The sequence below is a fragment of the Symphalangus syndactylus genome, chromosome 14 (assembly GCF_028878055.3).
Source record: "Symphalangus syndactylus isolate Jambi chromosome 14, NHGRI_mSymSyn1-v2.1_pri, whole genome shotgun sequence".
Lineage (NCBI taxonomy): Eukaryota > Metazoa > Chordata > Mammalia > Primates > Hylobatidae > Symphalangus > Symphalangus syndactylus.
This window is the reverse complement of record NC_072436.2, coordinates 37890819-37917283: the sequence shown is the minus strand read 5'-3', so window position 1 is coordinate 37917283 and position 26465 is coordinate 37890819. Positions and strand designations below refer to the sequence as shown.

Here is a 26465-nt window from a genome sequence, read left to right as displayed (position 1 = left end):
AGTGAGGAGCGCCTCTGCCCGGCCGCCCCGTCCGGGAGGAAGTGAGGAGCGCCTCTGCCCGGCCGCCCCGTCCGGGAAGAAGTGAGGAGCGCCTCTGCCCGGCCACCCACCGTCTGGGAAGTGAGGGGCGCCTCTGCCCGGCCACCCACCGTCTGGGAAGTGAGGAGCGCCTCTGCCCGGCCGCCCCGTCTGGGAAGTGAGGAGCGCCTCTGCCCGGCCTCCCATCGTCTGGGAAGTGAGGAGCGCCTCTGCCCGGCCACCCATCGTCTGGGAAGTGAGGAGCGCCTCTGCCCAGCCACCCCGTCTGGGAAGTGAGGAGCGCCTCTGCCCGGCCGCCCCGTCTGGGAAGTGAGGAGCGCCTCTGCCCGGACACCCATCGTCTGGGAAGTGAGGAGCGCCTCTGCCCGGCCTCCCATCGTCTGGGAGGTGAGGAGCGCCTCTGCCCGGCCGCCCCGTCCGGGAGGAAGTGAGGAGCGCCTCTGCCCGGCCGCCCCGTCCGGGAAGAAGTGAGGAGCGCCTCTGCCCGGCCGCCCCGTCCGGGAAGAAGTGAGGAGCGCCTCTGCCCGGCCGCCCCGTCCGGGAAGAAGTGAGGAGCGCCTCTGCCCGGCCGCCCCGTCCGGGAAGAAGTGAGGAGCGCCTCTGCCCGGCCGCCCCGTCCGGGAAGAAGTGAGGAGCGCCTCTGCCCGGCCGCCCCATCCGGGAAGAAGTGAGGAGCGCCTCTGCCCAGCCACCCATCGTCTGGGAAGTGAGGAGCGCCTCTGCCCGGCCACCCATCGTCTGGGAAGTGAGGAGTGCCTCTGCCCGGCCGCCCCGTCTGGGAAGTGAGGAGCGCCTCTGCCCGGCCACCCACCGTCTGGGAAGGGAGGAGCGCCTCTGCCCGGCCACCCACCGTCTGGGAAGGGAGGAGCGCCTCTGCCCGGCCACCCACCGTCTGGGAAGTGAGGAGCGCCTCTGCCCGGCCACCCATCGTCTGGGAAGTGAGGAGCGCCTCTGCCCGGCCACCCCGTCTGAGAAGTGAGGAGCACCTCTGCCCGGCCACCCATCGTCTGGGAAGTGAGGAGCGCCTCTGCCCGGCCACCCATCGTCTGGGAAGTGGGGAGCGCCTCTGCCCGACCACCCATCGTCTGGGAAGTGAGGAGCGCCTCTGCCCGGCCACCTATCGTCTGGGAAGAAGTGAGGAGCGTCTCTGCCTGGCCGCCCCGTCTGGAAAGTGAGGAGCCCCTCTGCCCGGCCACCCCGTATCTGGGTAGAAGTGAGGAGCTCCTCTGCCTGGCCGCTCCGTCTGGGAGGTCTACCACGGAGGCCAGAAGCAATGTGGGGGCTGGACGTGGTGGCTCACGCCTGTGGTCCCGGCACTCTGGGGGGGCGAGGCGGGTTGATCACTTCGGGCTAGGAGTTCGAGACCAGTCTGGCCAACTTGGCGAAACATGAAGAATACAACAGACAAACCAACCAACCAACTCAATGACAACAAAACAGGTCTACCCTGGAGTCATACTCTAATTTTTTCTATTTTCCTCCCTTTCTGATCCTTTATCCCACTTTCTTTTTCTTCCTCTTCCTTCTCCCTCTTCTTTGTCAAATAGAGGATTGAGTTATTATCACTGATCCATATAAAGTCCCTCTCTCATTTATTTTAACTCCCACCCCCATTTCTATTCCCCGACTTCCCATGTGCAACCTTCCTAATATGTTTGATACGCATCTTTTTGTTTGTATGTATTTTTAGAAAGTGTTTATTGTTTTTGTATGCAAAAAAAATTAATAAAATTATCATTTTCTGGAAGGCAAAAAAAAAAAAAAAAAAAAAAAACCCATTTGCCTCAGCAAGGGTTATTTGAAGATGAAATGTGCCAGTACCATGCCCATATATGTTAGTTGAATCAAATAATCAGAGCACATTAGGGAGCCCACAATAAAGTGTGAAATTTCATGGTACTGAGCCTGACATTCAGGGCTGCCCAAAGGTGAAATCTGTGCCTACCTGCTGAATGGTGACAATAATCTCACCAAGACTGGGCAGCTACACAGCCTGGACTTGCAGGGGCCTCCGCTTTGTTTCTTCTTCCACTTTGTCTTCCTTTCTCCCAAATTTCTTCACATTGCAATTTTTTTTTTTTTTTTTTTTTTTTTTTTTTTTGAGAAGAAGTCTTGCTCTGTCTCCCAGGCTGGAGTGCAGTGGCGTCTCCCAGGCTGGAGTGCAGTGGCGCAATCTTGGCTCACTGCAAGCTCCGCCTCCCGGGTTCACACCATTCTCCTGCCTCAGCCTCCCTAGTAGCTGGGACTACAGGTGCCCGCCACCAGGCCCAGCTAATTTTTTTGTATTTTTAGTAGAGATGGGGTTTCACCATGTCAGTCAGGATGGTCTCGATCTCCTGACCTCCTGCTCTGCCCGCCTTGGCCTCCCAAAGTGCTGGGATTACAGGCATGAGCCACCATGCCTGGCCTTTTTTTTTTTTCTTTTTTTGAGACAGTCTCACTCTCGCCCAGGCTGGAGTGCAGTGGCGTGATCTCAGCTCACTGCAACCTCTACCTCCTGGATGCAAGCGAATCACTTGCCTCAGTCTCTCAAGTAGCTGGGATTACAGGCGCATGCCACCACGCCTGGCTAATTTTTGTATTTTTAGTTGAGATGGGGTTTCGCCATGTTTCCAGGCTGGTCTCAAACTCCTGACCTCAGGTGATCCGCCCACCTTGGGCTTCCCAAAGTGCTGGGATTACAGGAGTGAGCCACTACACCCAACCTGCAAATATTCTTTTAATAAAGTCCTTATCTTTGTAAGCTTCTTCAGTACTTGAAATCACACCTGGCTGGGTGCTGTGGCTCATACCTGTAATCCCAGTACTTTGGGAAGCCAAGGCAGGAGGATCACTTGGGCTCAGGAGTTCTGAGACCAGCCTGGGCAACATGGTGAAAGCCTGTCTCTACTGCATACACCTGTGCATGTGTGCATGCCTGTGGCACACGCCTGTGGTCCCAGCTACTGAGGAGGCTAAGGTGGAGGGATCAGTGGAGCCCGGGAAGTCAAGGCTTCAGAGAGTCGTGATCGCGCTACTGCACTCCAGCCTGGGTGAGAGTGAGACCCTGTCTCAAATAAATAAATAAATAAATAATTTAAAAATGAAATTTCATCTGACATAAATAAGCAAACCCACAAATTGCACAGGTATTATATGTGACATTGGGCCTAGGGCTTAAAACATGTGGCCTTTCAGGATTCTAGGAGAAGTTTGGTGGACAGAGTCCATCTTCTGGGAACATAAAAGAATAAAGAATGCTTATATAAATGGAGCCATAAGCCATGTTCATATACTGAAAGTTGTAATGCTGGAAAGATGTCAGTTCTCCTCAAATTAACCTACAGATTCAGTGTAGCCCCAAGCAAAACTGCAAGTGTTTACAGAAATTGATGAGCCAGATTTAAAGTTTATATATAAACAAAATGCCAAGAGAAATCAACACACACTTGAATACGGAAAGACAGGAATAGGGAGATGACTTGCTCTAGCAAATATAAAGACTTCTCATGAAACTATAGTAATGAAGACAGAGGAGCACTGGTGCAAAGATATGACAGAATACGGAAACCAGACTCAGAACTATGAACAAATGGACATTTGTTGAATAACAAAGGCAGAGCTGTTTGCAGTTCATAAGCGTGATGATTGGGTTTTCACACTCATGTGTGGGATGAGCCTTTCTCAAACCTGGTAAGGTCTGCCTGTTACCAGTCCGACATAAGAAAAAAATAAAATAAAATGACAAAGAACTTCAGAGCAGTGAGGGAGACAAACTTCAATAAATGGTGTTGGAAAAGTATGGTATGTGATATTGTGAGATACATATTTGGTCTTCCCATTTCCTGGCATACAACTCCTAAAATCCTTAGACTCTCCCAAGTGATATATTTTTGTGTGCTAATGAGTTGACTGATGGCTGGCAGCTCCTAGGTAGCTTCAGAAGGGAGCTAGTCACCAGAAAGACCAAGGCAGGATTAGAGGGGTGGGATTTTCGGCTCCCCCCCCCGCCAACCTCCAGGGAGGGGACAGGGGCTGAAGGCTAAGTTGATCACCAATGGCCAGTGGTTTAATCAATCATGCCTATGTAGTGAAGCCTCCATAAAAACCCAAAAGGACAGGGTTCAGATGACCTTGTGGGCAGCTGAATGGAGGTTCCTGGAGGGTGGAACACTGGGGAGGAGCTTGGGGAGGACCTGGAAGTTCCGCCCCCTTCCCTCGTATCTCACCCTCTGCAGCTCTTCATCTAGTGTTCATTGGTATCCTTTCTAATATACTTTATAATAAACTAGCAACCATAAGTAAGTGTTTCCCTGAGTTCTGTGAGCCACTCTAGCAAATTAACTGAACCTAAGTAGGAGGTCCTGGGAACCCTAATTCATAGCTGGTTGATCAGCAGCACAAGTAAAACAGCCTGGGGCTTGCAACTGGCCTCCAAAGTCGGGGGCAGGGGCAGTTTTGGGGACTGAGTCCTCAACCTGTGGGACCTGACACCATCTCCAGGTTGAGAGTGTGAAAAGTGAATTAGATTAGAGTGCACCCACTGGTGTCAGCTGCAGAATAGACTGTTTGCTTGATGTGTGTGGGAAAACTCCATACATTGGGTCACAGAAGTCTTCTGTGTTGATTGTTGAGTGAGAGAACAGAAAAAACAGAAACCCTTTGGGTTCTCCCCACCATATCTTCAAACAAATGAAGTAGGATGCCTGTCTCATGGCTTGCACAAAAATCAATTCCTGTTGAATTATATATCTATGAAGCTTTTATTTTATATTTATTTATTTTATTTTTTTGAGACAGAGTCTTGCTCTGTCACCCAGGCTGGAGTGCAGTGGTACAATCTCAGCTCACTGCAACCTCCACCTCCTGGGTTCAAGCGATTCTCCTGCCTCAGCCTCCCATGTAACTGGAATCACAGGTGCGCACTATCATGTGCAGCTAATTTTTATATTTTTAGTAGAGATGATGGGGTTTTGCCATGTTGGCAAGGCTGGTCTGGAACTCCTGGCCTCAAGCAGTCCACCCTCCTTGGCCTCCCAAAGTGTTGGGATTACAGGTGTGAGCCACCTCACCCAGCCACCATGAAGCTTTTTTTTTTTTTTTTTTTTTTTTTTTTTGAGACGGAGTCTTGCTCTGTCATCCAGGCTGGAGTGCAGTGGCGTGATCTTGGCTCACTGCAACCTCCGTCTCCTGGGTTAAAGCAATTCTCCTGCCTCAGCCTTCTGAGTAGCTGGGACTACAGGCATGCACCACCATGCCCAGCTAATTTTTTTATTTTTAGTAGAGACAGGGCTTAGCCATGCTGGCCAGGCTGGTCTTGAATTCCTGACCTCAAGTGATCCGCCCACCTCGGCCTCCCAAAGTGCTGAGATTACAGGCGTGAGCCACCATACTGGCCCACTGTGAATCTTTTATAAGGCATCATATGAGAATATGTTTATGATCTATGGCAATGTTTCTGAAACATGGGGACTTCTGGCAATGTCTGAAGACATTTTTGGTTGTCACAACTAGGTTGGAAGGGAGTTGCTACTGTTATCTGGTGGGTAGAGGCCAGGGATGCTGCTAAACATCCTATAATGCACAGGACAGCCCCTCTCAACAAAGAATCATCTGACCCAAAATGTCATCAGTGCCAGGTGGAGAAACCCTGGTCTAGGATTAGGAAAATAAATCTTAAACATGACATTAAAAAGCACTATCCCTCTCGGGAGGCAGAGGTTGCAGTGAGCCGAGATAGCGCCACTGCACTCCAGCCTGGGTGACAGAGGGAGACTCCATCTCAAAAAAAAAAAAAAAAAAAAAAAAAAAGGACTGTGCCTGTTGAGTTTGATTCCTATGTTGGACAACATTAAAATTAAGTGTCCGGGCCGGGCGCGGTGGCTCACGCTTGTAATCCCAGCACTTTGGGAGGCCGAGGCGGGCGGATCATGAGGTCAGGAGATCGAGACCACGGTGAAACCCCGTCTCTACTAAAAATACAAAAAATTAGCCGGGCGCGGTGGCGGGCGCCTGTAGTCCCAGCTACTCGGAGAGGCTGAGGCAGGAGAATGGCGTGAACCCGGGAGGCGGAGCTTGCAGTGAGCCGAGATTGCGCCACTGCACTCCAGCCTGGGCGACAGAGCGAGACTCCGTCTCAAAAAAAAAAAACAAAAAAATAAAATAAAATAAAATTAAGTGTCCACCAAAAGATACCACCACCCAGGGAATGAAAACACAAGGCAAACAGTGGGAGATCTCCACAACACACAGAGCCAGCAGAGGGCTCATTCTTAGAAGATAGATAAGGAAAAATGCAAACGACCCAACAGAAGAATGTTCTAGAGACCTGGACCCCTGTGGCACAAAAGAGAAAAACACTGGCCAATAGACATAAAAAAGGTACTCAGTACCATTGTAAACAGGAAATGTTGATTAAAATCACAATTAGATACAGAATTCAAGGTTTGACAATTCCAAGTGTTGGAAAGAATGTGAAGCCCCAAACACTGCTGAGGGAAGGATGTGAATTGGTATTAACTGGCCAGGCGCGGTGGCTCATGCCTGTAATCCCAGCACTTTGGGAGGCTGAGGCGGGCGGTTCACGAGGTCAGGAGTTCGAGACCAGCCTGGCCAATATGGTGAAACCCCATCTCTACCAAAAATACAAAAATTAGCCAGGTATGGTGGCGTGCACCTGTAGTCCCAGCTACTCAGGAGGCTGAGGCAGGAGAATCGCTTGAAGCTGGGAAGCAGAGGTTGCAGTGAGCTGAGATCACGCCACTGCACTCCAGCCTGGGCAACAAGAGTGAAATTCCGGGCAGGCGTGGTGGCTCACGCTTGTAATCCCAACACTTTGGGAGGCCAAGGCGGGCGGATCACGAGGTCAGGAGATCGAGACCACGGTGAAACCCCGTCTCTACTAAAAATACAAAAAACTTAGCCGGGCGTGGTGGCGGGCGCCTGTAGTCCCAGCTACTCAGAGAGGCTGAGGCAGGAGAATGGCGTGAACCCGGGAGGCGGAGCTTGCAGTGAGCCGAGATTGCGCCACTGCACTCCAGCCTGGGCGACAGAGCGAGACTCTGTCTCAAAAAAAAAAAAAAAATTTGGTATTAACCTCTTTTGAAAAACCTTTGGTATTACTATGTCTGGTAAAGCTGAATATACCATGCTGTGTAGCACAGAAATCCCACTTCTAGGTAAACACTCTGTAGTAATGCAAGTTTATGTATATCAGGAAGTATATACAAGAATATTCATGACAGTGTTGTTTAAAATGGCCTGGACTTGGGACCGTCACAATGCCCTTGAACAGATCAATAATCTGTTAATATCCCTCTATGTATATACACACACATATATACATAATGCACACATATATATGTGTGAATATATGAAATATATGTACTTTTTTTCAAGAATAGAATACCATACAGCTATGAAAATGAACATGTGGTAAAATTCAGAAATACACTGTACAAAAAAGTGCAGTGCACAATTCCATTTACATAAAGTACACTCCAAAAAACAGGCAAAACTATAGGATTTCCAGTCTTGCATGTAAGTAATAAACTATCCAGAAAAGCAACCATGAGATTCCCCCAAAAACACAGGCTAGTGGGGGACAAAGGGACAGTTAAGGTTAGGAGGGAAAGGAGACGCATCTGGCATGTGGCTCGGTTCTGTTTGCTGACCTGAATGGTGGTTGGATGGACTTTGTCTTAGTGATAAACCATTGTGCTGTAGATTTTTGTTTCGTGCATTTCTGCATGTATGCTATATTTCACAAATTTTTTTTTTTTTTTTTTTTTTTTTGAGACGGAGTCTCGCTCTGTCGCCCAGGCTGGAGTGCAGTGGCGCAATCTCGGCTCACTGCAAGCTCCGCCTCCCGGGGTTCACGCCATTCTCCTGCCTCAGCCTCTCCGAGTAGCTGGGACTACAGGCGCCCACCACCACGCCCGGCTAATTTTTTTTTGTATTTTTAGTAGAGACGGGGTTTCACCGTGGTCTCGATCTCCTGACCTCATGATCCGCCCGCCTCGGCCTCCCAAAGTGCTGGGATTACAAGCGTGAGCCACCGCGCCCGGCTATTTCACAAATTAAGAATTAGTGTTTTATTAAATTTTTTTTCAAGATAAACTCTTCAGACAGGATTTAATAATACTGATTAGGTTATAGGCTGATTGCCTTCCAAGGCGATAAACTTGGGCGTTCCTAAATCACTTTAGTGTCTGTATAATTGAATTTGTTTCTCCTGAGAGTGGAGCTGTGAGATGAGGAGGCCTGAAACCAAAGAGGCGGGGCCGAAGGAGGGGGTGTGGCTTCCTGCTTCCTGGGACGGGTAAGCAGCGAGGAAGCTGGAATTCTGCTCCTGGAGCTCAGAGTAAAGCTCCCCGCGCCGTGCTAGGGCTCCTAACTTGCTTCTGAGTTCTATCTAAGCAGGTGGGCCTCTTGCACTCTGTGAGGCCCCAACGACTGTAGTCTAAAGGAGGTGAGGGTTCCATCTGTTTTGTGGAAATTTCTCTCAGTAAACTAATGCATGGCAGTGATTCCAGGTAAGAGGTGAACCAGACGTTTGGCGGCGTTTGGATGGCTAGTTGTTAAGGAAGACGGCTGAGGGGCAAATGAGAGGAGGCTGTGTGGGAAGCACAGCTGAAGTGGGTAGGACTCTTTAGATCTGGGGTTCTTAGTGGAACTAAACATGTTGGGATAGGTCAGGGCCTTTCTTCACTCATGTATTCATTCATCGAGTATTTATTAAGCATCTACGTCAAGCACAATTTGACATGTTGAGAAACAGCAGTCAAGGAATCTCTACCCATGAGGAGCTTACATCCAAGTGTGGTAAGATAGAAAACAGACCAAATGTAAAATGGCCGGGACCGGTGGCTCACGCCTGTAATCCCAGCACTTTGGGAGGCCGAGGCGGGCGGATCGCGAGGTCAGGAGATTGAGATCATCCTGGCTAACACGGTGAAACCCCGTCTCTACTAAAAATACAAAAAATTAGCCGGTGTGTCGGCATACGCCTGTAGTCCCAACTACTCGGGAGGCTGAGGCAGGAGAATCGCTTGAACCCGGGAGGCAGAGATTGCAGTGAGCCAAGATCGCGCCACTACACTCCAGCCTGGGCGACAGAGCGAGGCTCCGTCTCAAAAAAAAAAAAAAAAAAAAATCAGACCAAATGTAAACATTAAATCGTGAGATTGTTGCTACTCAAAGCGTAGTCTGGGTATGAGCAGTGTCAGCATTGCTAGGGAGCTCGGTAGAAATGCAGAATGAGAACCAGGGTCTTTTTTTTCTTTGAGGCGGAGTCTCCCTCTGTTGCCCAGGCTGGAGTGCAGTGTCGCCATTTTGGCTCACTGCAACCTCCGCCTCCCAGGTTCAAGCGATTTTCCTGCCTGAGCCTCCCAAGTAGCTGGGACTACAGGCACACCACCATGCCCAGCTAATTTTTGTATTTTTAGTAGAGATGAGGTTTCACCATGTTGGCCAGGCTGGTCTTAAACTTCGACCTCCAGTGATCCGCCCACCTCGGCCTCCCAAAGTACTGGGATTTCAGGCGTGAGCCACCATACCCAGCCAAGAAAACCAGCATCTTAACATCTCAGGTGGGCGCAGTGGCTCACGTCTGTAATCCCAGCGCTTTGGGAAGCCAAGATGAGTGGATTGCTTGAGTCCAGCAGATCCAGACCAGCCTGGGCAACATGGCAAAACCCTATCTCTACTAAAAATACAAAAAATGAACCGGGCGTGGTCACGTGCGCCTGTGGTCCCAGATACTCAGGTGGCTGAGGTGGGAGTAATTGAGTAATAGATTACTTCAGCCCAGGAGGTCAAGGCTGCAGTGAGCCGTGATTGTGCCACTGCACTCCGGCCTGAGCAACAGCGCAAGACCCTGTCTCAGAACCCCCAAGATATCTCAGTATCGTAAAGCACTCTATTAGGGAATGGTGATGTCCTGGAGGAAAATCAAACAGGGAAGGGGCAGAGGGTGTCCCATGGGGAGGGTAGTCAAAACTCTGAGAAGGTGACATTTCCAGCTAAGACCAGGGAGGCAAGGGGGCTTCCGGTGTGGGTGCAGAGGTAAAGAGCTTTGCAGGGTTAGGGACGGGGTGGACCTGAGGCCAGGGTGTGCCTCTCTGCTGCCTTCCAGCTGGGAAACGAGTGTGGCTGGAGAGGACGGTAGTCAGAGAAACTGGAGGCCTCAGGACAGGGAGTGACCCACAGTGTCAGGCCTTGTAGGCACCGTGGGAATCTGGGCTTCCTTCTGAGGGAGGGATGGAGGAGCTTTCTAATGGTTTTTTTGTTGTTTGTTTTGGGATAGAGTCTCGCTCTGTCGCCTCCACCTCCTGGGTTCAAGCGATTCTCCTGCCTCAGCCTTCTGAGTAGCTGGGATTACAGGCGCCTGCCACCACGCCCGGCTAATTTTTGTATTTTTAGTAGAGATGGGGTTTCACCATGTTGGCCAGTCTTCAACTCCTGACCTCAGGTGATCCGCCCACCTTGGCCTCCCAAAATGCTGGGATAAAAGGCATGAGCCACCGCCCCCGGCCCTCTGATGGTTTTGAGCAGAGGATTTTGAGCTCTCTACTGGTTTTGAGATAGCCAGGATGACATCACATTAAAATGGTTATCCTGGCAGCTGGTTTGGAAATAGGGTCATTGAGCAGGTGCTGGAAGACCAGTGAAGGGTGACTGCCCTGATCCAGGGAACATGTGGCACCCTGGCCCAGACAAGAGCAGTTTAAGTAGAATTGGTCAGATTCTGGACGAGTTTTGAAAATAGAGCAGTTGGCATGACCTGCTGATGGTGCTGGCTGTGAGGTGTGGAGTAGTGGGTGTCTCCCAGGAGTTTGAGGCTTCAGTGAGCCGTGATCATGCCATTGCACTCCAGCCTGAGTGACCCTGACTCAAAAAAAAAAAAAAAAGAAAAAGAAAAGAAAGAAATTAGTAAAATAAAATGGAGGCGACCTCTCAGAATAAGACTGCTAGTAAAATATTTAATGCTACTTGTCCTCATTCCTGCATCTTAATGAGAACATTAATAGCTACAAGTCACTGGCCACTTGCTGCATCCCCAGCGCTTCAGTTATAATCACTGTCTTAGTCCCCACAACACCTATAAGGTTGATACCAATCTCAGGGATGAAAAGCATTCTGAGCTACAGAGTATGACTGAGCAAGCAGGCTCTGAACCCTCTCTCCCTGGGTTTAAATCCTGCCTGTACTCTTTGGCTGTGTGTGACCTTAAGTAAGCAACCCAAATTCTCTGTGACTCAGTTTCTTCATTTGTTAAAAAAAAGGAATAATCATAGTTTGGGATTTTAACACAATAAATAGCATCTTCCTCTGTTTTTTCACCTCAGCTATTAGATTTAAAGTAGATGGAATGCGAGTGACCTGGGAATATGTTTAATTATCTCTCTATTATTTCTTTCTTGGCATAGCATAAGCACAGGATTAGCTTGTTCTGTTTTTGTAGAATTTATGAATGATTTTATATTAATTTAGTTGCTTGTCTATTTTCTTGAAACAACTTATTTTTCTTTTTTTTATCACACAAGTGATTGTATTTTTGGCAAAAATTCAGAACAATTAAGTAAGACTAAAATTATCTAAATTCCCCCTAAACCTGGGGTAACCACTGATAAATCACATGCCTATCTATATGTGTTATATATATTATATATAGATCCTCAAATGTACACAGTGTTTTAAGGCTCATTTTCTTAGTCCATTATATTTCATGATTCTCAGTCTATGTCAAAAATATTTTCAACATCAGTGACTATGTAGTACTTACAGTATATTACATAACATAATCTCCCCTAGAAATTGGAGTCTGATCTTTTTTTTAGGACACACAAGAAAATCACAGCAAAATAATACATTTAACAGAAAGCTTCCCTCCATTTTCCCTAACAGATTCGTCTGTAATCAATATAATGGAAAATTCTAAGACTTCTGACTCTTTTCAACATGAACTGGAGGATTATATTAGAAAGCAAAAAGCCAGAGGATTGCAACCAACGCTTTGCTTTACAAAGGTGAGGGAGGACTCCGCGTGCCAAGAAAGGGGCCCCACTGAGCCTCGGGGGCCAGAGCAGCAGGGACTCCCTTTCTGGAGGCCCCACGTGTTCCCCGCTTCCTTGGAAAGACTGAGGTCCGTGGAAACCCGGGTACCTCCCTGGCCTAAAGTTTCTCGTGCCCCACGAAGACTGGAATCTGTAAGCCACACTCAAAATAATCAGGACCATTTCTTCAAACACCGCTGGCTTCCAAGCCCATCTGGGCAGGGAGAGAACACAGGCGTCCACGGAGCGCACAGCAGGGAAGGTTCCTGTTGCCTCTTCTGGGAGCCCCGAGGCAGCGCCCAGCAGGCGGGCCGTGGGGACGGAGGCCTGAGGAGGAGGCACGGGGACGTGGGAGGATGGAGAGCGGCCGGGGAGGAGCAAGCAGAGCCCAAGAGGAAGCACCGCTCGAAGGGAGACTCACACAAAGGGAACAGGGGCAGGAGAAAGGCCGAGGGGGCGCCAGGCAGTGCAGAGAGGCCCAGACGCAGCAAGAAGAATCACCAGGGTGGGGATGCCGCAAAAGAGGCGAGAAGGTCGGGGAGAGAGAAGAAGGGGCCAGGCAGGGAAGGCCCAGAGGAGAGGGACCTGTGGGATGAAGCCATCCTCGGCAGTTGTTACTGATGACTGGGGACTGGGGGCCCCGGTATTAAATCATTTGAATCCACTGGAAAGGATGGATTAGATAACACTGAAGCAGTTAAATGGCCACCCACTTGGAAGAAAATAAAATCTAATCGTCACCTCACACTCTATTCAAATATTAAAACCCAGATGGTTTACAGATATATGTGTAAAAACTAAAATATAAAAATATTCAAAGAAAATATGGGAAAAGTATTTTTAATCTTGAAGTATGGATGGCCTTCCTAAATAAGACACAAGCCAGAAACCATCAAAGAAAAATTAATAGATGTAACTGCCGAGATATTTTAAATTTGTGTAAAGTAGAATATTTTGTTGTAAAATTTGTAAAATGGAAATTTTAAAAATAAAGCATTGTATGTGTGCATCGAACAGCTCTGAAAGATACACAATACACTGATAACTGTGGGTTCTGGGATCAGAGAACTGAGTGGGTGGGGAACGGGTTGCAGTTGACTAACCTTTTTTGTTGTTGTTGTTGTTGTTGTTGAGATGGCGTTTTGCTCTGTCGCCCAGGCTGGAGTGCAATGGTACGATCTCAGCTCACTGCAACGCCCGCCTCCCGGGTTCAAGTGATTCTCCTGCCTCAGTCTCCTGAGTAGCTGGGATTACAGGTGCATGCCACCATGACCGGCTAATTTTTGTATTTTTAGTAGAGACGGGGTTTCACCATGTTGATCAGGATGGTCTCAAACTCCTGACCTCGGGATCCGCCCACCTTGGCCTCCCAGAATGCTGGGATTACAGGTGTGAGCCACTGCGCCTGGCCTTCTAATAAATACTTTTAAAGACAAGCAACAAGTTGGGGAAATTTTTATTTGCCTCACTGTGAATATCCCTGTGCAAGTTATGGAATTATTGCCTCTGAGCTCCAAGCAGTCTTTTTGCTCTGCAAAACAGGACCTTAAAGGACTCCTATGGTTTGCCAGCTGGCTTGATGCTAGTCTCTGCCATTAGAGGGCGCTGGAGGGTCATTGTGAAGTGGCAGGTGGAAAAAATACTTTGCCTAAATTGGCACTTTTCTGGGGGTGGGGGGCGGTGTGTGTGTGTCCATCCGTCCTCATCCGTGTCCGTGTCCTATGTCCTCTAACAAATTTCTTTGTCCCCGGTGGGCTGTGTGACCTGGTTTTCTCTGCAGAGGTCTGAATCTCAGTAGTGGGGGACAGACCCTCTTCCAAGTTTCTCAGTTCCTTGTTCACCATCCCTCCACCCCATAGATAGGGCTTGTGAGCGCCGGCACACTACCACCTGCAGATCAAATCTAGCTTTTTTACTGCCCTCAATCTGAGAAGATTTTACATTGGAACCTCAACTAGGCAAAATGTTATCCCAGCAAAATGGATCCCATTCTTTTCATTAATAGGACCTTATTCCAAAACGTGTACTCATTATTTTATTTTGAATTTCATCTATAAAAAAGTGGACATTTGCTTCTGTGTTGTTATATGAGGACCTACCTAATGTCTTTGATTGTGCCTCTTGCCTACAAAGCCTAAAATATTGCCTATCTGGCCCTTTATAGAAAAAGTTTGTCAGCCCCTGCCTTATAGTCCTCTTGAACCACTTACGATAGTTAACCGTCTTTTATCAGCCAAGAATTCTTGGCCTGGTGCGGTGGCTCACACCTGTAATCCCAACATTTTGGGAGGCCGAGGCAGGCAGATCACCTGAGGTCGGGAGTTAGAGACCAGCCTGGCCAACATGGTGAAATTCCGTCTCTACTGAAAAAAAAAAAAAAAAAATTGGACAAGTGTGGTGGTGGGTGCCTGTAATCCCACCTTCTCAGGAGGCTGAGGCAGGAGAATGGCTTGAACCTGGGAGGCAGAGGTTGCAGCGAGCCAAGATCACGCCATTGCACTCCAGGCTGGGTGACACAGTGAGACTCCATCTCAAAAAAAAAAAATTCTTAGGCCGGGCGCGGTGGCTCAAGCCTGTAATCCCAGCACTTTGGGAGGCCGAGGCGGGCGGATCACGAGGTCAGGAGATCGAGACCATCCTGGCTAACACAGTGAAACCTCGTCTCTACTAAAAATACAAAAAATTAGCCGGGCGTGTTGGCGGGTGCCTGTAGTCCCAGCTACTTGGGAGGCTGAGGCAGGAGAATGGCGTGAACCCGGGAGGCGGAGCTTGCAGTGAGCCGAGATCGCGCCACTGCACTCCAGCCTAGGGGACAGAGAAAGACTCCGTCTCAAAAAAAAAAATAAAAAATAATAATAATAATAATAATAATTCTTTTCCAGGCTGGGCACTGTGGCTCACGCCTGTAATCCCACTACTTTGGGAGGCCAAGGCAGGCAGATCACTTGAGGTCAGGAGTTCAAGACCAGCCTGGCCAACATGGTGAAACCCTATCTCTACTAAAAATACAAAAATCAGCCAGGCATGGTGGCACATGCCTGTAATCCCAGCTATTTGAGAGGCTGAGGCACGAGAATCGCTTGAACTAGGGAAGCAGAGGTTGCAGTGAGCTGAGATCGCTCCACTGCACTCCAGCCTGGGTGACAGAGCAAGAATCTAACTCAAAAAAAAAAAAAAAAAGCTTTTCTGTTTGTTTGAGACAGGGGTCTCCCTCTGTTGCCCAGGCTGGAGTGCAGTGTTGAAATCATAGTTCACTGCAGCCTCCAGCTCCTGGCCTCAAGTCGTCCTCCCACCTCAGCCTCCCAGGTAGCTAGGACTACAGGTATACACCATCACCCCAACTAATTTTTAAACATTTTTTATAAAGTTGGGAGTGTCATCATGTTGCCCAGGCTGGTGCTGAGCTCCTGGCCTCAAGCAATCCTCCTGCCTTGGCCTCCCAAAGTGCTGGGATTACAGGCATGAGGCTCCACACCCAACAACATTCATAATTCTTTTTTTTTGAGAGTGGGGGGGTGGAGCCTCGCTCAAGTTGCCCAGGCTAAAGTGCAGTGGAAAAAGGAGGGTCTGGAGGGAAGGATGGCTCCTGCCCTTGTCCAGGGAGCTGGGCAGGCATGTGTCTGGGCTGAGTTCTGGCTTCCTTGTCCCACAGGTGGCTCAAGCTGCCTGACCTGCTGGACAGAGTTCTCTTCCTCCCAGGTAGGTGTCTAGAGCAGAATTGGCCAGTGTTGCTGCTAGTTCTGATTCAGGTAGAGCGGGACCCACCTCCTGGGTCCCCTGATTCACAGGATACAGATACAAGTGTCTGTGTACATTGGGTATAAGGTTACTAAACGGTGGCAGGATGCCTCTGCTTGGGTTGTCCTTAAGGCAGGAATGGTGAGAAGCAACCCTGGAGCTGGAATAAGGGGTGGGGGTAGGGAGATGCTCTGCCTGCCTTTTGGAAGTAGCCTCTGAGAACATAAAGGAAAACAAATTCTGTTTTTCCTGTACTCTAACAGCATGAAATATTTCTGTGACCTCAGATGTGTGGGAGCTTTTCCCCACATGTCAGTCCTCCAGGAGGTGACACCAGCTGGGTGTTCACTAATTAAATTCAATTCTTTGGGGTTTTTTGTTTTTGTTTTTGTTCATTTTTGATACAGAGTCTCGCTCTATCGCCCAGGCTGGAGTGCAGTGGCACGATCTCAGCTCACTGCAACCTCCACCTCCTGGGTTCAAGTGATTCTCATGCCTCAGTCTCCCGAGTAGCTGGGATTACAGGTGCCTGCCACCATGCCTGGCGCATTTTTGTATTTTTAGTAGAGACGGGGTTTCACCATGTTGGCCAGGCTGGTCTTGAACTCCTGACCTCAAGTGATCCACCCACCTTGGCCTCCCAGAGTGCTGGGATTACAGGCATGAGCTATTGTGCCCAGCCTTAAATTCAATTCTGACACTACTTACCTGAGAAAGTGTCAGATCCCATAGGTTGAGGGCTCAGTCCCACAAGACTGTCTCCCATTTCTGATGCCAATCATAAGCCCCATGTTGTTTTACCTGTGCTTCCGAACAAGTGGCTAGAAATTGGGGTTCTTAAGCCCACCTCCTTGGGTTTACTTAATTTGCTAGAGTGGCTCACAGAACTCAGAATGTAAGGAAGGGAAAAACTTCCTTACATTTACTGCTTTATTATAAAGGAGATTACAAAGGATATAGATGAAGAGATGCATGGGGTGACATTTGGGGGAAGAGGCTTGGAGCTTCCACATCCTCCCTGGCGTGCCAGCTTCCAGGAACCTCCACGTGTTCAGCTGTCCAGAAGCTCTCCAAGCCCTGTCCTTTTGGGTTTTTTTTTTTTTTTTTTGAGACGGAGTCTCGCTCTGTCGCCCAGGCTGGAGTGCGGTGGTGCAATCTCGGCTCACTGCAAGCTCCGCCTCCCGGGTTCACGCCATTCTCCTGCCTCAGCCTCTCCGAGTAGCTGGGACTACAGGTGCCTGCCACCACGCCCGGCTAATTTTTTTTTGTATTTTTAGTAGAGATGGGGTTTCACCGTGGTCTCGATCTCCTGACCTCGTGATCCGCCCGCCTCGGCCTCCCAAAGTGCTGGGATTACAAGCGTGAGCCACCGCACCCAGCAAGAGTTTTTTTTGTTTTACTTTGTTTGGAGTCTCGCTCTGTTGCCTTCTTGGCTCACCGCAACCACTGCCTCCCAGGTTCAAGCGATTCTCATGCCTCAGCCTCCCTAGTAGCTGGGACTACAGGCACATGCCACCATGCCAGGCTAATTTTTGTGTTTTTAGTAGAGATGGGGTTTCACTATGTTGGCCAGGCTGTTCTCAAGCTCCTGACCTCGTGATCCGCCTGCTTCAGCCTCCCAAAGTGCTGGGATTACAGGCATGAGCCACCGCACCTGCTTTTGGGTTTTTATGGAGGCTTCACTACTTAGGTGTGATTGATTAGATCATTGGCCATTTGGTGATCAACTCAACCTTCTGCCCCTCTCCCTCCCTAGAGGTTGCAGGGTGGGGCTTAAATTTTTAGTCCCAACCCTCTCATCGTGTCTTGGTCTTTCTGTGACCAGCACCATTCAGAAGCTATCCAGGAACCCCCAGCCATCAGTCAACTTAGTAGCATACAAAAAGACATCACTTTGGAGATTCCAAAGATTTTTGAAGCTATATCTCAGGGAACAGGATGAAGACCAAATATATATTTCACAAATCATACCCCTTCTTACCCTTTAACTTCCCACCACCAAGTGGCTGATTCGCCCTCGAACCTGAAAAACTCAGAACTGGTCATTTCCCCAATAGGTGACCAGGCCTGCCAGCCCTAGGGATCTGGCCCAACGAGCTTTGTAACATCCTAAGTGGAAGCTAGTCCAGGCCATTCAAAGGTTTATTAATACTTGTGGATCATTCTAGAACTGAAGGTCCCGCTGAAGAATCAACACTCTAGGTTGCAGGGTCCTAAGGAAAAGAGACTAGAAGGAGTAGCCACGTGCAAAATTTCACCCTGGTGCAGTTTTATTCATGGTTCAAGCAAAAACTCAGAGTGGTTTTGTTATCAGGGTAAACAAACTTGTAATTTTACTTTCCCCAGTGTTAGGAAAGCTCCTTCTGCACTGTGAATGCTGAGCCACGAGTATTAATTAGGGTGTGAATGTGTAGAACATTAAATAGACATGCAAACTTGTGTGTCATGCAAACATGCAACAATGTGTGTGCAAACACATTGACGTGCAGCTCCCATTCACAATCACAGACATGAACACTGGGAAATAAAAATAAATTACTAAGCCCCTCAACCAACTGAACAGATCCCATCTTGGCCAAGGGAACCCCAGAGAAAGCATAAAAACTAAGTTTCTAGCCATGACAGGATGGGACTTTGGACACACCTCATTGTATCACCCCACCCCACCTCTCTAACTGCCACTAGGCTTTCTTCCCTAAGGGTTAAACAAAAACCAGAAACCAGAAAAAAGATTATCTGGCTAGGCTCAGTGGCTCATGCCTGTAATCCCAGCACTTGGAGAGGCTGAGACAGGGAAGCATTGCTTGAGTTGAGGAGTTTGAAACCAGCCTGGGCAACATAGTGAGACCCCATCTCTACAAAAAAATTTTTTTTTAATTAGCTGGGCAAGGCCAGACGCAGTGGCTCATGCCTGTAATCCCAGCACTTTGGGAGGCTGAGGCGGGTGGATCACCTGAGGTCAGGAGTTTGAGACCAGCCTGACCAATATTATGAAACCCCATCTCTACTAAAAACACAAAAATTAGCCAGGCATGGTGGCATGTGCCTGTAATCCCAGCTACTCAGGAGGCTGAGACAGAAGAATCACTTGAACCCGGGAGTCAGAGGTTGCAGTGAGCCAAGATCACGCCATTGCACTCCAGCCTGGGCAACAAGAGCGAAACTCCATCTCAAAAAAAAATTAGCCAGACATGGTGGTACATGCCTGTAGTCTCAGCTACTCGAGAGGTCGAGGTGGGAGGATTGCTTGAGCTGGGGAGGTAGAGGCTGAGGCTGCAGAGCTGTCATTGCACTACTGTACTCCAGCCTGGGCAACAAAAAGGGACTCTGTACTGCCCGCCGCCCCACCCCCGAGAAAGAAAAAAAAAGATTTGCTCCACTGCTAACTTCAGCCAACTATATGACTGGCCCTCCATTTTGCAATTTCAACACTGACCAGCATTCCTTCCTGATAAGAAACCACTGCCCACAGGAGTGGTTCTGGCCAGTCTACAGAGGCTGCACACAGAGGGCCTTCATGTCCTCTGCTTCACCTTTTGATGTATAGGGCCTAATTGTAATACATTAGGTTAACCATCTGTGACGGTTAATATTAGGTGTCAGCTTGATTGGATTGAAGGATGCCTAGATGGCTGATAAAGTCTTGTTTCTCGCTGTGTCTGTGTTGCTAGAGGAGATTGACATTTGAGACAGTGGACTGGGAGAGGAAGACCAACCCTCAATGTGGGTGGGCACCATTCAATCGGCTGCCAGCTTGGCTAGAAGGAAGCAGGTGGAAGAAGGTGGGCTAAGCCGGCTTACTGCGCCTTCTGGCTTTCACCTTCCTCCCAGGCTGGATGCTTCCTTCCACTCCTCCTGCCCTTGGACATCAGACTCCAGGTTCCTCGGCCTTTGGACTCTTGGGCTTACACGAGTGGTTTGCCGTGGGCTCTTGGGCCTTTGGCCATAGACTGAAAACTGCACTGTTGGCTGCCCTGTTTTTGAGGCTTTTGGACTCGGACTGAGCCACTACTGGCTTCCTTCTTCCTTAGCTTGCAGATGGCCTATCATGGGACTTCACCTTGTGATCATGTGAGCCAGTTCCCCCTGATAAACTCCCTTTCATATATACATATATCCTATTAGTTCTGTCCCTCTGGAGAGCCCTGACTAATACAACATCTAAAGTTGAACATAGGATGCATGTTGCGTTCATTAGCCTACTATGCCTGTGCTTCCTTTTCATGAATATTCATAGCTCCTCTTATAACCTGTTGAATATACATACGTGGCCAACCCACTCAGTGTAAATTGCTGTTTCTTTAACCCCTCCCTTGAAGTACTGCTGGCTGGAGTCCATGCTTCCTGACCTGTCAGAATGGCCACCTGCGGGCTGCAACCCTTTATGAGAAATAAAGCTCTCCTTTCTAAACTTATCAACCTCGTCATTTGTCAGGTGACAACATAGTGATATACATACACACATAGCAACCTCTAGTCCATCAACCTGAAATAATCAAAGGGATTAGAATAGAACTTTGAAGGGCTTATTTAAGCACAAAGTTTGAGGATATCTACCTGGGAAGTACAGACTCCAAAGGAAGGGGGTCAGTCCTGCGAAGTGAAGAAGTTAAGGTCTCACTATCTAGACAGAAACAAAGAAGCTTAGCGGGATTACATTTTCCATACAGAGCTGGTTCATGATTACAGCAAGTTGATTGGTTTAGCTTGTTCCTTTTTAGGAAAGATATACTTAATATTTTATCTTTTGTTTGTTTATTTATTTATTTATAGAGACAGGTCTCACTCTGTTGCCCAGTCTGGAGTGTAGTGACATGATCATAGCTCACTGTAACCTTGAACTCCTGGCCTCAAGCAATCCTACCACCTCAGCCTCCCAAAATAATTGGATTACAGGCAACAGTCACCATGACTGGCTCTTAAATCCCTTTTAATCTATAGTTTCTTCTCCATTCTTTCTCTGCTTTGTTGTTAATTTTGAAATTATTTTGAGGAAACTTGATTGTTATCTGTGGTAAAAATGACTCTTCTCAAAGATATCCTCACTTTTTTAAAGAGATGGGGTCTCACTATGTTGCCCAGGCTAATCTCAAACTCCTGAACTCAAGAGATCCTCACCTCAGCCTCCCAAAGTGCTGGGATTACAGGCATGAGCTTCCGTGCACAGCTGCATCTTGAGTAATTTAATAGTCATGGAGTATTTTGTGCCATCTGGTACAAGAAAAGAAGTTAATCTATAACAAAAGATCAGTGACTAAGAAGGGAAGGGGTCTTATCTTGGTGCCATTCAGTCTTTCACAACATTTTACAAAGAAAAAAACTTTAAAAAGGATGAATCTATAATCAGATAAGCAAAAGTTGCAGCTGTTAGCTATGTAGCTCAGTTTCCACAATCACATTTTCTTCAAGCCACAGAATAAGGTTGCAACAACTTATTTAAATTATTTATTTTCCGGCCGGGCGTGATGGCTCACGCCTGTAATCCCAGCACTTTGGGAGGCTGAGGCAGGTGGATCACAAGGTCAGGAGATCAAGACCATCCTGGCTAACATGGTGAAACCCATCTCTACTAAAAATACAGAAAATTAGCCGAGCGTGGTGGCGGGTACCTGTAATTCCAGCTACTCAGGAGGCTAAGGCAGGAGAATTTCATGAACCTGGGAGGTGGAGCTTGCAGTGAGCCGAGATTGCGCCACTGCACTCCAGCCTGGTGACAGAGCCAGACTCTGCCTCAAAAAAAAATTTATTTTCTAAGTCTCATCTGGGCCTCTGTTTACCAGGCTCATTAATTGCACATTTTTTATAGCATTTATTTATTATTTGCTTTTTTTAAAAAATAGATATTTTTTAGAGACCAGCCTACATTAACCAGGCTGGTCTCGAACTCCTGGCCTCAAGTGATTCTCCCATCTCAGCCTCCCAAAGTGCTGGGATTACAGGTGTGAGCCACCACGCCTGGCCTATTATTTGTCTATCTCACAAGACTGTATGCTCCCTGTGGACAAAAATCTTATCTGTTTAGTTTATCAATATATCCACCATGCCTGGAATGCACAGGGCCTGGAATAGCAGAGCATGTGCTCAGTAAGCATGTGTGGGGTGGTGGGCATAGAACACACTGCATTACACGCTGACTCTGATCACACAAAATGTCCTGTGAAGTAGGTGTGATTCATATGAGAACTGTGGGACCCAGATAGGAAAGCCATTCCCCCAAGGTAGGGCACCAGTTAGTGTCTAGCCCAGGTTCCAATTTCTGTCTTGCTGATAGGCCCAGGGCCACAAGATACAGATGCTCAGCCAAGGAGGTGTGTGGGCGCTAGAACCTAGACCACTCTGCTCACCAGGTTTGAACTAAGAGCTAAGACTGCCAAACAATAAGAAAATTTCCCAAACACAAGCTGATTTTAGATCAATCTATCAGAGAATGTATTGAACTATGTAAAATAATATAAATGCATATGCACATGTGTATATAGCTATAGATATAGTTAAAACCGATAGATCTGTCTTTGGCTAAGGTCCTGAGCAAAGCCAGATCCCTTAACTGACACTCAGTACCCCAGCCTGTCTAATTTTCTTCCTTCTACTTCTGCATTTGTGCACAAAGAAGTAAAAGACCAAGAAGCATGGCACACTTAGTCTGAAAAGTATTTAAGAAACAGAGATTTATGTTGCAATAAGTTTGCTAATTTAGATACAGAAATGGTTGATGTCCTCTGGGCAGTCATAACTTTTAAATTAGCTTTTCTTTTTCTTTTTTAATAGAGATGGGGGTCTTGCCATGTTGTCCAGGCTGATCTTGAACTTCTGGCCTCAAGTGATCCTCACAACTCAGCCTCCCAAAGTTACAGGCATGAGCCACTCTGCTTGGCTAGAGATTAACTTTTCTACTGGATCAACATTTTTGATCTCCTGAAAAAAAAAATCCCTTTTTATTTTGAGACAAGGTTTCCATTCTGTTGCTCAGGCTGGAGTGTGGTGGCACAATCATGGCTTACTGCAGCCTCAACCTCCTGGGTTCAGGTGATTCTCCCACCTCAGCTTCCTAAGTAGCTGGGATTATAGGCACACGCCACCACCTCTGGGTAATTTTTTATTTTTATTTTTATTTTGGTAAAGACGGGGTTTCACCACATTGCCTGAGCTGGTCTCCAACTCCTGAGCTCAATCAATCCTCCCACCTCAGCCTTCTGAGTAGCTGGGATTACAAGTGCAAGCTACTGTACCTGGCCCTCTTTCTCTTATTTGAATAATTTCTTTTTGTTAAAAGGCTCACCCTAGAGTCTGGTATTGGTAGGAGTAGAAAAAGAGACTTCCATTTCTTTACATGATTTTAAAAATCCTGGATATTCTTTATTATGTTTTTAACAATTTTTATTTTTATTTTTGATTGACAGTACAATATGAACATAGTGTTTCAACATTTTAAAATAAAATCACTAAAATAAGAAAATTAATGTGAAAAAAAAAAAGTGGGAGGCCAGGTGGGGTGGCTCATATCTGTAGTCCTAGCACTTTGAGAGGCCGAGGCAGGTGGATTGCCTGAGCTCAGGAGTTTGAGACCAGCCTGGGCAGCACAGTGAAACCCTGTCTCTACTAAAATACAAAATAAATTAGCTGAGCGTGGTGGCACGTGCCTGTAATCCCAGCTACTCTGGAAGCCGAGGCAAGAGAATTGTTTGAACCCGAGAGGCGGAGGTTGCAGTGAGCCGAGATAGCGCCACTGCACTCCAGCCTGGGCAACAGAGCAAGACTCCGTCTCTACAAAAAAAAAAAAAAAAAAAAAAAATGGAACGTGTCCTTGGGGAGGTAGTACTGGTAAAGTGTTTGTACGAACTTGATTTTGGGATATGGAGCTGCACTTTGACCTCCAATAGGGGAGCATTCCATGGGCCTGGTCTCCAACTTGGAAATAAACTCTCTAAAGACATTATTTTCTTTGCTTTGCACCTCATGTGACTTCTCTGAGTAGGAGGGATTCTGCTTTCATTTCTTTTAATGGTAACAGTGGAATCATTAACTTCCTACTAAAAGAGGCTTATTCAATATGTTTTTGTTTGATTTGGGCTCCCTTTGATGGTGGTTAGTTTGATATTTGTGACTTTTTCCTAAGGAGACTATAAAAAGCAATCTAGAATTCTTCTCTTTGATTTGGGTTAGAACTAAGTGTGAGATTTCCAAGTGGAAAGTCAACATCAACCTAATAAGCTTTTATTCTACACGGTTCAAAATGTCCTCTGTAAAACTGATCTAAAAATCTGCTTGTATTCTGGAATTTTCTTATTGCACTATCTTAATTTTTTTTTTTTTTTTTTTTTTTTTTGAGATGGAGTCTTGCTCTGTCGCCCAGGCTGGAGTGCAATGGCACGATCTTGGCTCACTGCAACCTCTGCCCCCTGGGTTCAAGTGATTCTCCTGCCTCAGCCTCCTGAATAGCTGGATTACAGGTGCCCTACCACACCCGGCTAATTTTTGTATTTGTAGTAGAGATGGGGTTTTGCCCTCTTGGCCAGGCTGGTCTTGAACTCCTGACCTGAGGTGATCCACCCACCTCCGCCTCCCAAAGTGTTAGGATTACAGGCCTGAGCCACGGTGCCTGGCTGCACTATCTTAATTTTTACACTAGTCCTTTTACCCGTTCACTCTTTCTACAGCTATTTAAAGAGCACCCCTCATTTATGAATATAGGAACTGAGGCCTGAGAGTGGGTAAGTAGCAGAGAAGCGATGCTAACGGGCACTCTTTCTGCTATACCAGTGCGGTCCAGGCAGGTTATGTATTCTCTGATTCCATTTCCCTTTTCTCTTGGGCACCCAACTAAACTCCATTTTCCAGCCCCCTTACAGTTTGGTTGAGTCCATGTGACTGAGTTCTGGCCAGGCACCACAGTGGCAGTGGGTCACACTGTGATGACCCAATCTAGCAGTTCTCAACCCATCAGACCAGCCCTCCTTCACCAGAATGACTCTTTGTAACGATACTTTTACTGTCCTGAAATGAATTTCACAGATAATAGGCTCTACCTACCCACGTAATTTCAAAACAAGTCAACAAAAATCCTGAACTATATAAAAGAGGAGATTGCTTTATAATAAATGGACGAGTATTTTAACCAACAAACACTCAGTCACAGCTGCAGGAGACAATATAGTGAGGTCCCCAAATACTTATACCAACCTGTACTGAACAAACATCAACCGAAGAGAAGTCAGATCATGAGCTGATCTGTAGCCAAGACCAGGAAAATGGAAGAGCAAAGGCACAAGTGAATGGTGGGCTAAAAACTGCTACATTCAGAGAAGGCAAAACCTGAGAGGGAAAGGTACTTTATGTTGATAGGCAAAACTGAGTTTTGTTCCAGGTGCAGACAGTTAATTACAAACAGGTTATTCACCTGAATGAATGTCCAATGGCACACATGAACATCAAAGGAAAGGTCCTTCTGTGCACCTGGCTTCCCTGACCCCACCCACTAAACGCCCACAGCCCACCTCAATCGATATGACCACCTCCATGCCCTCAATGTTTTTCCAAGCCACTCCCACAAGAAGGTGATAGCTTCATCCGAGACCTGCTGAGTTACCTCCTCCAAGTTCAATGGGCAAGCAGATCCCGGATTTTATTTAGCCCTGAAGATAACCCAGTGAGATGGCATGGTTGGTATTATTTTCCTTATTTATCCATGTAGAAACAGAGGCCTGAGAGTGCGTAGGTAGTAGAGAAGCGATGCTGACCAGTGCTCTTTCTGCTATACCAGTGCGGTCCATGCTGGTTATGTATTTACTGATTCCATTTCCCCTTTCCTCCTGGGCACTCAAGTACACTCCATTTTCCAGCCCCTCACAGTATGATTGAGTCCATGTGACTGAGGTCTGGCCAGTGGAAAGTAGACAGAGTGATGTTGATGCTTCCAGGCCTGGTACCCAGACCCAGCATCCCCTACACCGCCCTGGTGAAGGCAATCATTCTCTTTTCCCTTTGCACAGTGATCCCTGGAGCCATGAGTTGAAGATGGGGAAAAGACCCTGGTCCCCTGCAGGACCAAGTGGAACAAAGACTCCTTACTCCCTGACACAACTGCACTTGAATGTCACAGAACAATGCAGGGGATTTGTATTGAGTTAAACCACTAATATTTAGAGGTTAATTTATCACAAACGCAAGAGTTTCCATAACTAATGCATCCCGGGGTTCCCTGTCTATGATTTTAGACAATACCTGACAAAGCAGTGATTGATTTTAATCATTTACTGAGAAAGTTGTTCCTTTTGCAATGCTGTGGCACCCATGAGAGAGTGGATAGAAAGAGGTAGCTTGTGTTTTCTAAACAACAAATACTTTGAATACACATACAAAGAAGAAATACAAATGGCCAACAAGCACATGAATAGATGCTTAACATCATTTCTCATTCAGGAAGTACAAATCCAACCCACAATGAGATATCACTTCACACCCACTAGGATGGAACAAAACAAAAACAGAAAATAACAAGTGTTGGTGATGATGTGGGGAAATTGGAACCCTTTCATTGTTGGCAGAAATGTAAATTGTCACAGCTGCTATGGAAAACAGTTGGGTAGTCCCTCAAAAAGTTAAACATAGAATTATTGTATGACCCAGCAATTGCACTGCCTGAGTACATACCTG

The 26465-nt window shown here is 47.3% G+C and overlaps 1 protein-coding gene and 1 non-coding gene across 2 annotated transcripts; both read left to right on the top strand.

Annotated features, from left to right (window-relative positions):
- The first annotated feature begins 3638 nt into the window (after positions 1 to 3638).
- LOC129463363 (small nucleolar RNA U13) lies at positions 3639 to 3739 on the top strand. Its single transcript, XR_008651148.1, has one exon. It is a non-coding gene; the product is annotated as a small nucleolar RNA U13 (small nucleolar RNA).
- A 4354-nt stretch (positions 3740 to 8093) lies between these two features.
- Positions 8094 to 13705, top strand: LOC129462510 (lysine-rich coiled-coil protein 1-like). The gene is made up of 2 exons (XM_055242539.2): positions 8094 to 8552; positions 11926 to 13705. The coding sequence occupies exons 1-2, from the start codon at positions 8537 to 8539 to the stop codon at positions 12693 to 12695; spliced, it is 786 nt and encodes a 261-aa protein (XP_055098514.1). The 5' UTR covers positions 8094 to 8536; the 3' UTR covers positions 12696 to 13705.
- Positions 13706 to 26465: the final 12760 nt, after the last annotated feature.